The sequence below is a fragment of the Aphis gossypii genome, chromosome 3 (assembly GCF_020184175.1).
Source record: "Aphis gossypii isolate Hap1 chromosome 3, ASM2018417v2, whole genome shotgun sequence".
Taxonomy (NCBI): Eukaryota; Metazoa; Arthropoda; class Insecta; order Hemiptera; family Aphididae; genus Aphis; species Aphis gossypii.
Window position 1 is genome coordinate 42,701,288 of NC_065532.1, and position 16,005 is coordinate 42,717,292.

General features: G+C 26.2%; 1 protein-coding gene across 1 annotated transcript; it reads right to left on the reverse strand.

Moving 5' to 3' along the window:
• Positions 1-1,195: 1,195 nt before the first annotated feature.
• Positions 1,196-11,702, reverse strand: LOC114128845 (ATP-binding cassette sub-family C member 4-like). The gene is given in 26 exon segments (XM_050203372.1): positions 1,196-1,444; positions 1,524-1,764; positions 1,846-2,018; positions 2,123-2,368; positions 3,042-3,171; positions 3,315-3,483; positions 3,570-3,693; positions 3,773-3,879; positions 3,960-4,110; positions 4,192-4,223; positions 4,226-4,270; positions 4,338-4,618; positions 4,689-5,086; positions 5,168-5,253; positions 5,319-5,416; positions 5,917-6,038; positions 7,252-7,416; positions 7,487-7,744; positions 7,797-7,904; positions 7,972-8,110; positions 8,178-8,334; positions 8,407-8,629; positions 9,733-9,934; positions 10,121-10,255; positions 10,324-10,434; positions 11,094-11,702. Coding segments are annotated over 26 exon segments (4,044 nt in total). The 5' UTR covers positions 11,171-11,702; the 3' UTR covers positions 1,196-1,378.
• Between the last annotated feature and the right edge of the window lie 4,303 nt (positions 11,703-16,005).

Sequence of the window (16,005 nt, forward strand, 5' to 3'; positions counted from 1 at the left end):
AGTTTTGAATATCTTTAATACTAACAAATTAAAATATTTTATTCATTATATAAAATATTATTTACCTACTTATTAACTGAGATTAACCTAAATCTTCGTTATTCCTTATCGATATCTATTATCTTGATAAATATATTTATAAAAACGTATGCATAATAAATATGCAAGTGTTTTTATAGTAATAAAAAAAATACGCATGTATGTATTGTAACATTATGCTACAGTTAAAACGATCTTAATTTTAAAATTTGTTAAAATTTTGTGTTTTGGATTCCTATTTTTCCTATTATTTATTAAATAACTGTGAAGGTTGTGTGTATGATAATATAATAGTTGTAAAGTATAACTCATATAATTTCAAGTCACTTAGGTAAAGGGATGTGTCCAATTTGAATTAAGTAATAAATAATTGGCCAACCAGTGTCTAGTTTTTCAGTTGAAAATTTTTTTTAATATATATTTAAAAAAAAATAACAAACTCAAAAAATATTCAACTATTAATAGAATAAATAAAGAGAAATTTTAAACAACGTTTATAATTGTTTAACTCGCTTATTCTACAATAATTATCTAATATCTATTAGATTATAATAAAATAACTATAAAAATAAAATATTCATAATTGGATTTAATTTTCGTCTTTGTTAATATTTGACAATCGTTGTTGTCCGTTTGGCATCAGTACTTTACTGTAACTCTTTAAAAATTATTAAAAATATATATTTAAAAAATAAACATACTTTTAAGGAAAATAAATAGGTATATGATTATGAAAGATAAATACCTCAAAAGCTAAAACCTTAAAAGATTGAGCATTTCTTTATCCTATTTATACTACCATTTTGTGCAAATATTCATCTTTATTTTTCAATAGAATATATGGATGATCAAATTCGACAACTGTGGCAGCGTTCATTACAAGTATTTTGTCAGAATCCATCACTTAATTCAATCGATGAGCAATCGTTAATAGTGTACACTCTTGAAAATTATTTAATAAAATAAGGGGTAAGTTTACTAATCATGTAGCATAAATTTTAATATTTTAAATGTTGTGTAGATATTTTATTTTTTAATTATTTTCCAAAATGTCGCGTGATCAATTATCATTATGTTTACTCAGATATCATTCCTGCAGTTTTAAATTGAAGCATAATTTCGACAAGTTATGGTGTACAGACAAAAAAAAAACACATTATAAAATCAATAAATTCATCATTTCATTCAGAATCTAAAACAACAAACTCACAAATTCCAACTTTTTATAGAATACATAAAAAACAATTTTAAATAATTTTTTAATTCACCTAAATACACAATAATTATCTAATATCTATTAGATTATACAAAAATTACTGTAAAATATTCATAATTTGATTTAATCTTCGTCTTCGTTAATACTTGACAATTGTTGTCCGTTTGGCATCTGTCCTTTACAGTAACTCTTTAAAAATTATTAAAAATATATATTTGTAAAGTGAAATACCCTTCTAAGTGAAAATAAATATATGAAAGATAAATACTTCATAAGCCAAAGTCTTTAATGATTGAGCAGTGCTTTGTCCAGTTTGTTCAACTAATTTGTGGAAATATCCATCTTTATTTTTCAATAGAATATATGGATGATCAAATTCGACAACCATGCCAGTATTCATAACAAGTATTTTGTCAGAATCAATCACTGTATTCAACCGATGTGCAATCGTTAATACGGTACACTCACGGAATTTATTTCTAATAGTGTTTTGAATTAAAGAGTCGGTTCTAAAAGTAGAAATAAGGAACATAACTTTAATAGTTATAAATAATTTAAAATTTGAAATATTTTTGAATTAGATTATTTACTGAACATCAACATTTGCAGTGGCTTCGTCTAACACGAGTATTTTATTATTTCGTATAATTGCTCTAGCCAAACATACTAATTGTCTTTGTCCAACACTGAAATTAGTTCCACCTTCTGATATTTTTGTGTTTAGGCCATCAGAAAAATCTTCCACAACGTTTTTGAGTTCTACCTGTAAATATTAGTTATGGAAATGTAAGTATATTCATTAAAAATATTTTTTTTTATTGCAGTATTCACTGAATGGTGGTAATAATCTCGTAATAACACATTTACTTCATCTAAAGCATTCCAAAGAACATGATCTGGGTATTCATTAAATGGATCTAAATTGTTTCTCATTGTTCCTGAAAACAAAACTGGTTCTTGAGGTATAATGGAAATTTTGGATCGCAAGTCATGTAATCCCAATTCGTGAATTTCTATGTCATCGATGAAGATTTGACCTTCGTTAAAAGCTAATCTAAACAATGCTGAAATCAAAGATGATTTTCCCGCACCAGTTCTTCCGACAATTCCTATCTAAAAAATAAAACTTAAATTTACTTAACTAATATAATTTATAATACGTTAAAGAGTATGTACCTACTTATTGATTTATAGATTTTAAATGGGCCTTAACTTATAGTAGGTATGTAATTTTACAAACAAACGTATAATTTCTATGATCATAGGATATTAATAAAGTTTTATATAATATAATAATGCAGTTGAATATATACTAATAAATACTATTTAGATAAAATGTGAATTATAGGAGTCTGACATCTTTTTAAAATAGTCAATGCGACCTTTATTTTATTACCTTTTGGTTTATATGGTATGGTTTCGTTCAAAAGTAAACTATTTACATAAATCATTATTCGTAAAATATAATTACCTATACTTAATGAATAATAATTTAATAATCAACTTTCAAAACACGTGCTAGTGTGGTATTTAAACGAATAGTACCAATTCACTCGTATTTAGTTAGACTAGTGTTAATGTGTTGCTATAAAGTTAAAATAGATCAGGCATTTGTAATATACACGGTAGAAAATTTAAATTTTAAAAATATCTAAATTCTAAATTATTAATTTTTATTAAATAAGTAAAATTATTCATAATTATGTAAGTTCTATCCTTATCAAAAGTGTATCTACAATAAGCATAGTTTTATACATCGTGGTTTAAAATGGGTTTGAAATATTACTTTTTCAGCTGCTTTAATTTCGATGTTGAGATTATTTAAAACAAATGGCGAGTTGCAAGAATAACGTAGATAAAATCTTTTGAAAATAATTTTACCATGACTAGGCCAGTCTATTGACGGTAATTTATCTAAACAATAATAAATTATATTTAATAAATCGATAAAAAAATTTTTTATTTTAATTTTTTTTTTTGTTATTTACCCATAATATATATACATATTATATTATGTACATGGCAATTCTGGTTATTAGACTATTAAACAGTTCTTACCGGAGTTGTTTCAAAGACTGCTTCTTGTGGCACATTTGTATATTCTAGAACTCTTTCTACATACGTCATATGATTTTCCAAGTCTGCTGTATGCCGCATTACCCATTGGAACATGGTCGACATTAAGATGACTTGTGAGACGGTCAGTCCAACATATCTCTTATTTGTATCTAAATTAATGTTATTAAACTATTAAACTATTTTATCATCTCATGATTATTAAAAGTAAAATAAAATTTATATTCCATTATCTTACCATCGCTAAGCAGTATAAGAAAAAATATTACAACACTTATATAGATCATGCCACCTATATTCAACCAAAAACCAAACGCCCTACTTAAAGCCAGAAACAAATACCAAGCCGATGAATGTAAATCCTGAAATCGTTATTACATATTTATTGCAGTAGTGTATTAAGAAAACTATTCAGTAATAAATTTAGTTATTTTTACTCACTTGATGAATGGTAAATTCTTGGATTAGAGTTTCTTCTACATTAAACGCTCTTATTGTTGCTAATCCTTGAAGCGATGAAGTAACATGAGTGTATATAGGACTTCGCGCTTGACATTAAATAAGTAAATTATGAGTGAAAGTTTGATTGCATTAAATGTTTAATAAAATACATAAATTATATACTCACCAACACCTTCTAAACGTGTTATATTTTGAATTGTTTTCATAAAATATTTTTTTATTTTAAAAAAAAATATTACTAAAACGATTGACGGTAGTATCAGATAGGGATTTACAATTCCAACTACAGTTATATTTCCTATCGTCAACAATATAATCTAAAAAAATATAAAATTACAAAAATGAGACAAGTATACATAAACCAGCATATAACATAATGTATGAAAGGAATAGTTTACTTGTATACAATTAGTGAGAGAAAAAGGTAATTTTCATCAATGGATCCTATATCCTTTGAAAATCGATTGAGTATTCGTCCTAATATTAAAATATAATTTTATAGAAATTAAAAAAAAATGTAGATACCTAGGTATCATGTTATTACCCGTTGGTGTTTTACTCAGAAAATCCATTGTTGCTCTAGTTATCGAAAAGAACATGCGATTATGCAAAGTCATAGATGCTTCAGTGCATACGGATACAAATAAAGCTGATTGGAGGAATGCAATAATTATAATCAAGAATATCAGCCCTGCAAATATGATAACACATGATTTTCTCGATGCATTAAACGATGTCAATGATTCATCAGATAAAACGGTTGCAGATGAATTGATTGACTTCGAAGAATTTATCGTTTGAAAAACGTTTTCTTCCAAATGAATCCTAAACAAATCACATATTTTTACCAATATTCTACTGCAAAGATGTATTTATTGAATGTTTAAAACTTTACCAATCAGTTATCCAGTAATCTGCACCTGACGATAGTACTTGTGTGAGAATGCAAAACAAAATTAAAGCTAATACTTTAAAATAGTTTCCACCCGAAAAAATATACTTAAAAAAAACACCCAACGCATTATTTTTAGTAGAATGCGTTTCCACTAATTCGACCGGTTGCGACGTGTGTTCTTTATTAATTGTTTTGATTTCTTTTATAGATGAAGTGACTGGATTTAAATTTTGCTTTTGAGAGCCTTCATTCGTAGAATATTTTACTACGATATCGGCACTGGTTTTATCAATCACACTACTTAAAATTGACGTTTCTGATGAATATTCAATATTTTTTGTGAAGTATGAACCTGATTCCCGCAGTTGTTTATATGAACCTTCTGCCAATATTTTTGCCTTATAAAAATAACGATTGACTTATGAAACAAATTTTTAAACAACTGTCTGTTGAATGATTAAGTTTTTTTTTATAATTACGTTTTCCATTATGACAATATGCTCTACATTTATTAAGTATTGTATTTGATGAGTTATGAGTATGCATGTCTTTTCTTTAAGATAATCTATAAAGTCAAAAAACAGAAATCGTAAAATTTTAAAATTCAATTTAATTACCGTTTAACGTTACCATTTATGCATTTTTCAAATAAATGTTTTCCCACTTCTGTGTCTACTGCTGATAAAGGATCATCCAATAAATAAATATCTGCTTGTTTGTATATTGCCCTGATGTAGGATATTTTGAATTATTACTATTTACAAAATTATTATATTTATGAAATAGCTATTAAAGGCAATACTATAATTAAATTAAATTTTAATATTTGAAATTTGTTTTAAAATGTACAATTATATCGAAGATATCAAATATTTAATATAGGTACACCAAGTTTAACGGTTACAGAATGAATTTTATCATGTCATTCACTTCTTTTACTATTTAGTTGAGTACATTTTACTTTGTAAAAAAGATAACGAGACAATAGTTGTAATTGAAGCAATTGTCAATCTATGGATAGCTATCCTGACTGACTGAGCAATGTCCGGAGGTTAGATACTAATCTGGACACGTATCCGGTAATACGATTAGTTAACAAGACTAGATGCACTATAATAGTTTTATTTGAGTACATTTTACAAAACTATGTTACATCACCTATTAACGCTTATGTATTACGTATACCATGGTTATTATAATAAACATTATTGCTTATAATAATACCTACCTTGCTAAATTTATTCTTGATTTTTGACCTCCACTAAGAGAAATGCCCTTCTCACCAACAATTGTTCTATCGCCATGAGGAAACTGCTCCAAATCTAGCATTAAAGCACACACTTCTATAACCTATTACAGTTAAAAAAATTATATATAAATCGTTGTGGGCCTCGAGCATATAATATTAATACACGCTTCCGGTCACCAAAATATTTTTTGTTCCACCACACACCTACCGACTTGTGTACATTTGTGTGTACATTTGTATTTAACATTCAGCAAGAAGCGGACTATGTTTACGAACAAAACTAGTGTGTGGATGGTACCCGTAAATGTGTATACTTTAAACTAATGAATAGTTAACTCTTATAAATAACATGAAAATATAAATTTTTTGTATAATATTGTAGTAAGTAATAAAGTGAAGTGTAACTAAACAAAAAAACAAAAAATAAGGATAGTGCTTTTTGACCCAACAAATAAAAAAAATAATATATATATGACTTTTTTGACATAATAATAGATACAATTTATAATCAATAATACAAAATATAACTCACAGTTGTGGAGTTTAGACTGGATTTGCACACACGGTATATACAGACATAATGTAATGTAAATCGGCGGCGATTAGCGCCCACACAATAAACATTATACTATAATATTATAAAAACGGAGCTCAGGACGGAGCAGAAGTCTAGACGGAGGTTTTACAGAAAATTAACTATATAGAAACTTATACCTATGGTATAAATATAATATAACCTAACTAATATTGTCCGGTAACGGATCAAACATTTTAACATATTATATAATAATTTACGGCTAAAAATATAAATACTAAACAAAGATAACATAATATAAGTAATACATATAATTACGGGGAAAAAAAATACATTAATAAAACCGATAAAGTGTATTTGTGTATGCGTGTGTGTCGAGTATAGACCGCTGATCTATATTGCTGGCTTGATTGGTGGGTGGTTGGGTTGGTGGGTTCAACGGGTATGGTTGAATTGCACTTTTTTTAGTTGAATTGCACTTAGGTTTAAAAAGCTAATAGTCGAACGAGTGTTTTCTTAATGTTTAACCCCTTCAACTGCGTGATATTTTTGTTGAAATACTCTTTTGATCCCAAGTGCAGTTTGACCATTATCTATTTTTAACTCAAGTGCAATTTAACCATTTCTTTTTAAGTAATATAATTGTAATAATAAACTATAATCTTGGGTGCAATGTCACTTATCACGCCAATTAGTATTGATATATATATATAATATATTATAATTTAGGCGCAAGCTAAATCTGTAATCTATAATAGAACATATTATAATGGATTTACTTTATCATATCGTTTTTTGTCCATAGGAGATCCAAATAGAATATTTTGTTTAACGGAACCTGCAAATAACCACGGTTCTTGCGACGCGTATGATACTACTCCACGTACAGATATACTGCCTTTTATTAGTGGTAATTCTTGTAGAATGGCTTGTAATAATGAACTCTATGAAAAGAAAATTTGTGTGTAGAATACAATTTTTGGAAAACATTCATTGTTATATATTATGTTATACTTTTCCGGCTCCAACTGGACCAACTATTGCGACTAATCGATTAGGTTTTATAGTTAAATGTATATTTTCTAAAGTGTTGTTTGCTTGAGAGGCTGTCCACTTGGCAGAAACATTAATAAATGTTACTCCGAAACGACTTAACTGTTCAGTGCCATTTTCATCGTTAATCTTCTCATTAATAGTTTTGTGTGTAGTACCAGCTGTTGTTTTTATAATGTTGTTTGGTTGTCTATTCTTTTCTTCTTTTAAAAGAAAATCCTAAACAATTTTCTGTCAATTATTTTAATCGAAATATAAAATATATACACACCTCGATTCTTTTAACTGAGACAAGTGATTCAGCACTAACACCTATGGACGGTAGAAAGAGTTGTATCAATCTTTGCAAAATATAATAATACGAAGTTATTACAAATACCTAAAACCAAAATTATGAAAATAATTAAATTGAATTATTATTTTATAAAACATTAAAAAAACATTACTTTTGATGCAGTTAAATTATTTCCAATTAATATGTATGCAAACAATGTTACAAACAATGCTAGTCTAGTGTTAAAAATAATAAACGAGTATGATATTCCGTTGATATAAAATGATTTTTTAATCTCGTTGATTTCTTTTCTATAAAATAAAAGTAATATTATTATTTAAATTTGTTGATATATATATATTTATTAGTATTTCTTACTTCCTATAAGATTTTGCAATATTGTCAAAAAATGGTTCCCATGTATACATTTTTATCGCTCGTAAGCCTAAAATTATTTCATTCATGAGATGAACTCGTTCGTCAGTTCTTTTGGCAGATTTTAATATAATTTCAGACTTTTTTGATCCTAACCATACTTAAATTTCAATTGAAATGACAATAAATTAATAGATGTTATTTTGTTACTATTTATATATTCTATACTGACATTGTAATGGTATAAACATAACCAATGTGGATACTCCAAATAATGATGAGACACTAACTTCTTGCCACAAAAAGTACGTCACTACAGCAGTTTCTATCGGTCCAATCCACAAAAATGATAAAAGTATAATTCCAAAGTCAAATCGACTTAAATCGTTTGAAATTAAGTTTAATATTTGGCCAGTAGAGATTTGGTTCATAGAACTTACTTTGAGTCGAAGTGCCTTAAATATTATCATAGTATAGATTATCGTAATTGCATGTCTAATAAGATGTACATTAAGTCCTCGTTTAAAGTCAAGCTTAAGTAGTTAAGTTACTATAAGACAGGACGTTAACCGAAAATACATTAACTGAAACACTTTTTTGTAATGGGTTAATGCCAATAAATAACAATTATGTATATATTATTTATAACTATTTTTTTCAGCATAACTTTTAATAGTTCAGACGGTAGTTAATGTATAATAATGGTTAGAAATATCCACTGTTCGCTCACTGGGTTCAGAATATTTTAGAATTTCAATTTTTGTAGAAATAGTATAGTTTTCCGATTTTTTTTTTTTTTTTTTTTTTGATACTCTCGATCATAGAAAGCAAAACCAAACGTTTGGTTGCCATATTAATCATAAATTAATTAATTTGTATAATAAAATAATACGTAATAGTAATTTTATGCATTTATGCGAAAACTGTATAGGCGATAGCAGAAGTTTCATTGAACAAATGGGTATCGATAAAAAAAGGCGATTTTGGAGTACAAATTACTTTGGTAGTTTTTATTTTATGTCAATCAAAATAGCTTATTTGCATCGGGGAATTGATTCCGCCGAAACTAGCTGTTTAAGAAAAAGTTTTGTGTCGATTCTGCCGGACACTGTTCAATCCCCCCCTTATTTATATGTGTTTTAAAACATACAGTACATACAATGTATAGTCTAAATTGTATAAAATTATAATAATAGTTGTATAAATGTATAATTCAAAATTAAAATGTGTATTCTAATTAATACGTTTTGTGAATATATTATAAAATATTAAAATGTATAGTCTAAATTGTATAAAATATTCAGATACACATTCCAAAATATTGTCATTATAATAATTTACTATTACAATATATAAATATTATTATAAATTTATTTTTTCAAAGTGTATATTATGTGTTGTTGTTTCGTAGTTTTATTTTTTAGTTGGTAATTAAGTAGATAATAACTATTGAAGGTAATATTGTTATTAGTGAGGGAGTGTGGAAGCAAAGTACAAGGATTTAACCTATACTTACTGCAATAAGAGAAATACAAATACTATATTATGGGTTCCATACCTTCTTGTAAATTAGATTGGACGTTGCTATTCTAATTTTCATGCCTAGATGTGCAGCTGCCATTTCGTAAATACAAAAAGTAACTATTCTCATTACTAGAAGTATGACTAGACCAATCAATAAATACATCCTTATTGAGTTATCTGCTGAACTACTTTCAAAATGTGAGATAATATGTCCAACGATAGTTCCGATGCTAATGCTGTTTAAAAAAAAAAAATAATAATTAATTAAATCACTGTTCACAAAATACAATTTTATATAATAGTTAATTTGGATTTTTATTGTAAAGTAAATTTACGAATACATATTGTTCTTAAAACGTGAACCGTTTTGTATTAATTTTTTCATGTCATTTTTATGGATTAAGTTATTATTTGAATATTACTTTAAACTAATTTCTAGTATTGCTATATAAATTCCCCAAAACATGAATGTTGATCCAAACATTTTAAATAACGTATTCAAAAAACTTGGCTTTTGGTTTTTTTTCTCAGAGTTTATCAACTCATTATTCCATAGTCTAGAATTAAAAAAATCACTTAGTACAATATATTTACTATTTTATACATATAATAAATAATTAGATACTTTTGTAATTTATTTCCCAATAACTCTGAAGAGTCTTCATTCAAATTCTTGTATAAATCGATGAAATTTAAATCTTGTTTTAATCCTTTTTTGACAATTTCAAAAATCCAACTTGAAAAGGTAAAATGAATTAAATTACTTATATCGTCACATACTCACATAACAGTATATAGTTTTAATTTCAACAGTAAGTAATCATCAATTTATTATTAATTATGTCGTGTACTTACAAAATTTGAAATTATAGTACAATTAGGACTAGCTATGATCTTTAAAAACAATTAAGTTTCTCTTAAATGCAGTTTTATTTTGAATGTTATACACTGGATTGTAATGTGTACTAACTGTACTTATTATAATTCTAAACATTATAATATTACCATCAATTTTTAATATTATCAATTGTATATTTTTTAAACTTGTTCTAGAGAATAACAAAATATTATTTCTCTAATCTAAAGCAATCTATAATTTATAGTCTAAAAAAATATCAGAGTTTAACGAATTTTTTTTCTATACATTTTCAAAAAAGATATTGCAGCTATAGATTTCTCAAAAAATTAAATTAATTGTTGATAATTACTTTTATAACAAATAGGTATATTGTGAAAAACATAAAATAAAATACTATCTAATCTACCTATATTTTGTATACTTATAGATTATGATTTTTATTTTTAATTATTATTTTTTTTAAAATTATTTCTTATTCCAATGATAAAATAATTAAAAGGTATAATTAGTGTATTATTATGATTTTTTATAATTACCTAAAAGTAATTATTCCGAAAATGTTAGCTTCTGATCTAGGATTGTGTTGTTTTTCTTCTTTATTCGTTGCATCCATGTTGAATCTACAATAATTTAATAATGTATTAGCATTGATTATAAATACTAAAGATTGCTCACTGGCCGGTTTTTCGGTGGTGCGGTAATTATCGGGTGCCGCTACAAGGCGCTGGATAGTTAGATCGGATAACGCTGTAAAAGCTAGTTGTCACGTCATTTGGCCGATTTTAGGCAAACTGCGTAGCGTATTCAGGAGAGGCGCATCAGTTTATAATCGACTACCCATATAACCTTCATATTTAATTTACACTAGTTCGGTCCTTACAGTAGTACTGTAGGACGTAGAGTATAGTTCGACATTCGTGTACTGTACTCGAATCCGTTAGGTTGTCAATGGTTTACTGGTTTACTCAAGGCTGGGGCATTAACGAGTTAAAAAGTTAAAAATTAAATTGATTTTTACCTATTAACTTAACTTACTAGTTCGCTGTTTTGATTAACTTAACTTTAACCTAACTCATTTATATCTCCGTAAACTTAAAATCGACTTCTAATTTTTAATTTTAGGTACCAACTAAGTTAATTTTGAATTTTCATGTCTTCTAAAATATATTTTGGTCTAGGTACCTATAACGGTTCGTCGATTTAAAATTCGTAGAATATTAGAAAATATTGTTGGAAAACAATTATATAGATAATAATATAATGTTTTCATTATGTTTGTAGTCATTACATTTTAATTTTTACAAGTAAAATGTGAATAATATTTTCTTATTTTTTTTTTTTTTACAACGGTTTCTAGTTGTAGTTTTAAAATTGACTGATATCGTGAAAAATTGCAAATTATTTCGTTGAAAAATGTATTTCAAGTGTATGAAATTAAAGGGATGTAAATTGAATTTGATTTTATTTTTAATATTAATAAACAATTAAAGATTACCGCGAAACGGTAATTTAATTGTTTTAGAAATGGTCCGGAATCATATATATTTTATGCTGCATTCTTTCTAACTAATAAATATCAGACGGTTATTGTTAACAACAGAACTGTAAGCTCTAATCAATATACCTATTGTTTATATTAACTATCAATATTAACGAATTTTACTATATAATAAGGGGGTGGAGATAGATAAAAATCATTCTATATTTTTAAAATGTAAATAGTAAATAAATACTAACTGTAAATATTAAATTCTTATATTAATTATATAATACTAATAGCATCAATTGTCGATATCCTTACGATAAGTAAACAAATGATTAGAATAATAATGATGAGACTAATTAATATCAAAAGTCAAGTTTATAGAAATCATAATACCTAAATGCAATTAAAAAATATAACAATCTTGATAAGAATGCTAACATTCATGGCAGGCGTGCTGAACATTTTTCAACTTCTGAGCTTCATTCGAAATTTATATTTATAATATGTACCGTGAGCCGTACATACCGGTTCATTTTGATAATATGTTTAATAGACATTATATTACATCGTATAATATAATAATATTAATAACACTAATCGAATTTATGACTTTTTTTGTGTATTTAAAGTACTGAATATTTTCGCGATAGTCGCTCGTTAATTTTCGACATTTAAAACTACAGACTACCATTTCTTGCTTTTAAAAATAAAAACATTAAATTTTAATTATAAAAATATCTTATTAAAAACCTCAAAATTATGACTAAACATCGTTTACTGAATATGATTGGTTAAAGAAAAATAAGCCCATATTTCATTTTAATTTATTTCAATTAAATATTTTAAAATATATATTTTTTTTCGTTAAAATTAAAGAATTGTAATATTTTTTATAACTATAATTTTCATTTTTATTTATATCTATAGAGTTTTATAAAACCGTCCTAGATGGTTGGATGATATCCACTGGCCACGGGTTGGCACGTCTTATTTATGGTATAGTTATATTATAAATTGAAGCAAAATATTGTTTAAAACTCATAAATCATAATGCAAAAATTACGAATCTTATCATCGTAATAGTAATAGTTAAATAATTTACCATTATAGAATTGTAGGATTAATTGTTGCTAAAAAAATATAGCATATTTTATTACTGGCTTTTAATTACTAATAAATCAAATAGTCTCTAAATTAACGACCCATGTTATAACACTTGTTTATGAGTTAATAATAGTGTTTAGAGAGTAAGCACGGATCGTCAAATCTCTAAGTCTTATCGATCACAGAAATGCAACAATTTCTGTCCATATTGATAATCAGTAAACCTACTTCCTCGCACCCGTAGCTGTTATAATTTCAATAAATTTTGCCGTTTTATTCATTCACGTGCTCTATTCCATATTCCTATATCACCAGCTAACAATCTTAACAATAGTTTCACAATAAATTTATGAGTATACCATACTACCCTTGTTTTTAATTTTGTTCTATTAATTAATGATCTAAAAATATATAAAAATGCACAAAATAAAATGCATAAAATGACATAAAAAATTTAAAAAATGATAATAAAAATGTATAGTTTACTGTAAAAATTGATAAATAGGTATTGTTTTGATACAAAAATTAAAATATTAAAACTATTATATTATATTATTATTTTATTATTTATTATAAAATTATTTTTACGAGTATTTAACTAAATAAAACTATATATTAAAAAATACTACTTTTAAATACTACAGATTATTAAATAATCGTAGATCACGACAAAAAAAAAAAAAATAATGAACGTTGATAATCTACAAGCTAATAGAATCTGCATATGTTACATTAAAATGTAACTTTTAACAAGAAAAATGCAAATATATGTAAAAAAAGTACTAAAATGAATAAAATGCATCAAAAATACTAAAAAACGACGGTTAAGCATAAAATTCTCTAAAAATTCAAAAAATGCAAAATAAAAATTGTACCATTAAATTCTATACTAATTACATTTCTGTATAGACGAGTATTAAATGTGAGCATTAGAAAAAAAGACTCAAATGTATCAAGTTCCAGGCCCTAGACATAACTTACTTTTTTTCTGACTATATGTGATTCTTATGCAGGTAATTAATTAAACATCGACTGTTATGACTTCAATCCGGTCGTTGTTCGTTGTTGTACGCTCAAAATTTATGTTTTGTGAAAAGTGATGATAAAACACAGAACCAAAATCAGAATTTAATTTATTAATTATCTATTTAATAATTATTTGATTTTATTAGATCCATAATATACTGTTACGAATTACACTTGTTCATGTTCTCTTGATTCACTTGGTTACTTATTCATAGAACATCGGTAAGTCAAGATGTATTTTTGCAAATCAGTACCTATGCATATATTAAGTTTGACCTTCATCCTACTATTCATGTGTTCAGTTAATCTTATAGTGGGAGAGTCAAAGGGAAAACGCTGTACCTATTTGTTTCAATTTGGCGACACGGGTAGAAACACTGATTTTTTTTTTGTTGATAATTCATTAAATTTTAATGATTAAAATGTTGTATGGTATAAATTTAGGCAAAATAATGGATTAATTGGTATAATGCTAAGATTACGAACCTTATCATAGTATGGTAATAATTCGTTAAATAGTTTATCAATTTAGAAGTAATTATTTTTAAAAAGAGACGGAGATAGATAAAGATCATTCTTCAATAAATTTCAATGAACCAGTGGCGCAACCGGGATTTATTCAAGGAGGGGGGTCCAGAAAATTTTTTTATTTATTATATATTATTTTTCTGTTTTCTGGGTAATTTTAAAAATATAAAATAAAAATAAATACTATTGCATGAGCCAAGGGGGGGGGTCCAGACATTTGGGTCCACCCCCCTGGGTTTGCCACTGCGACTGAACTTACATTTTGTATTTATTTTAAACAATATTTATAGTACAACTGACCTCAGTATAATCTTACCATACATAAAAAAGCTTCTCTCGGTTTTGTAATTATTTGTATATTTTAAATACTTCCTGGAAATAAAAAATCGTTAATCCGAATAATAGATTATATTGTAAGTAGAATATATAATAATATAATTAAGCCGATTAATAATAACTTATACTGTATAAATTAGTTTTTAAAATGTAAATAATAAATAAATACTAACTGTAAATATTAAATTCTTATATTTATATATTAGAAATGACATCAGCTGTCTATACATCCTTCCAATCAGTAAATATAACTGTAGAATAATAATGACGTAAGTATTAAAAATCAAATGTCAAGTTTATAGAAATCATAATACATATTACATACCATTAAAAAAATTACAATCTCGATAAGAATATGCTTATCATTTATGGTAAGAGTGCTCAACCTTTAATAACTTGTGGGCTACAATCGAAAGTTATATATTTCATACTGCGAGCCGTATGTACCTGTTTATTTTGATAAAATATTCAGTAGACATATTATATCATATAATATAATAATATTAATAATACTAATCGAATTTACGACTCTTATCGTGTGTTTAAAGTACTGAATATTTTCACGCTAGTCGCTAGTTAGTTTTCAACATTTAAAACTACAAATTCGCATTCCTTACCGATTGTTGTAGACATGCAAAAAACATCAGATTTCTGTCCAAATCTCTAATCGGTAAACCGACTCCCTCAAACTCGTAGCTCTTTTAATATCGATAAATCTTGCTACTCATTCATCCAGGTACCCTATTCCATATTCTTAAATCGCCAGCCAACTATCTTAATAATTTTCTCAAAATTCTCGATGAAACCACGATACTTATTTTTCATTTCATTTTGTAGACGTTTGTATTAACCTAACCTGATTTCATAATAATTAACCACCACCAATTACTCTATTGTATTTTTTATTTACATTTTAAATAAATAATAATATAAAAAGTGGCGGACGTGGTCGATTTCGGTGCGTACAC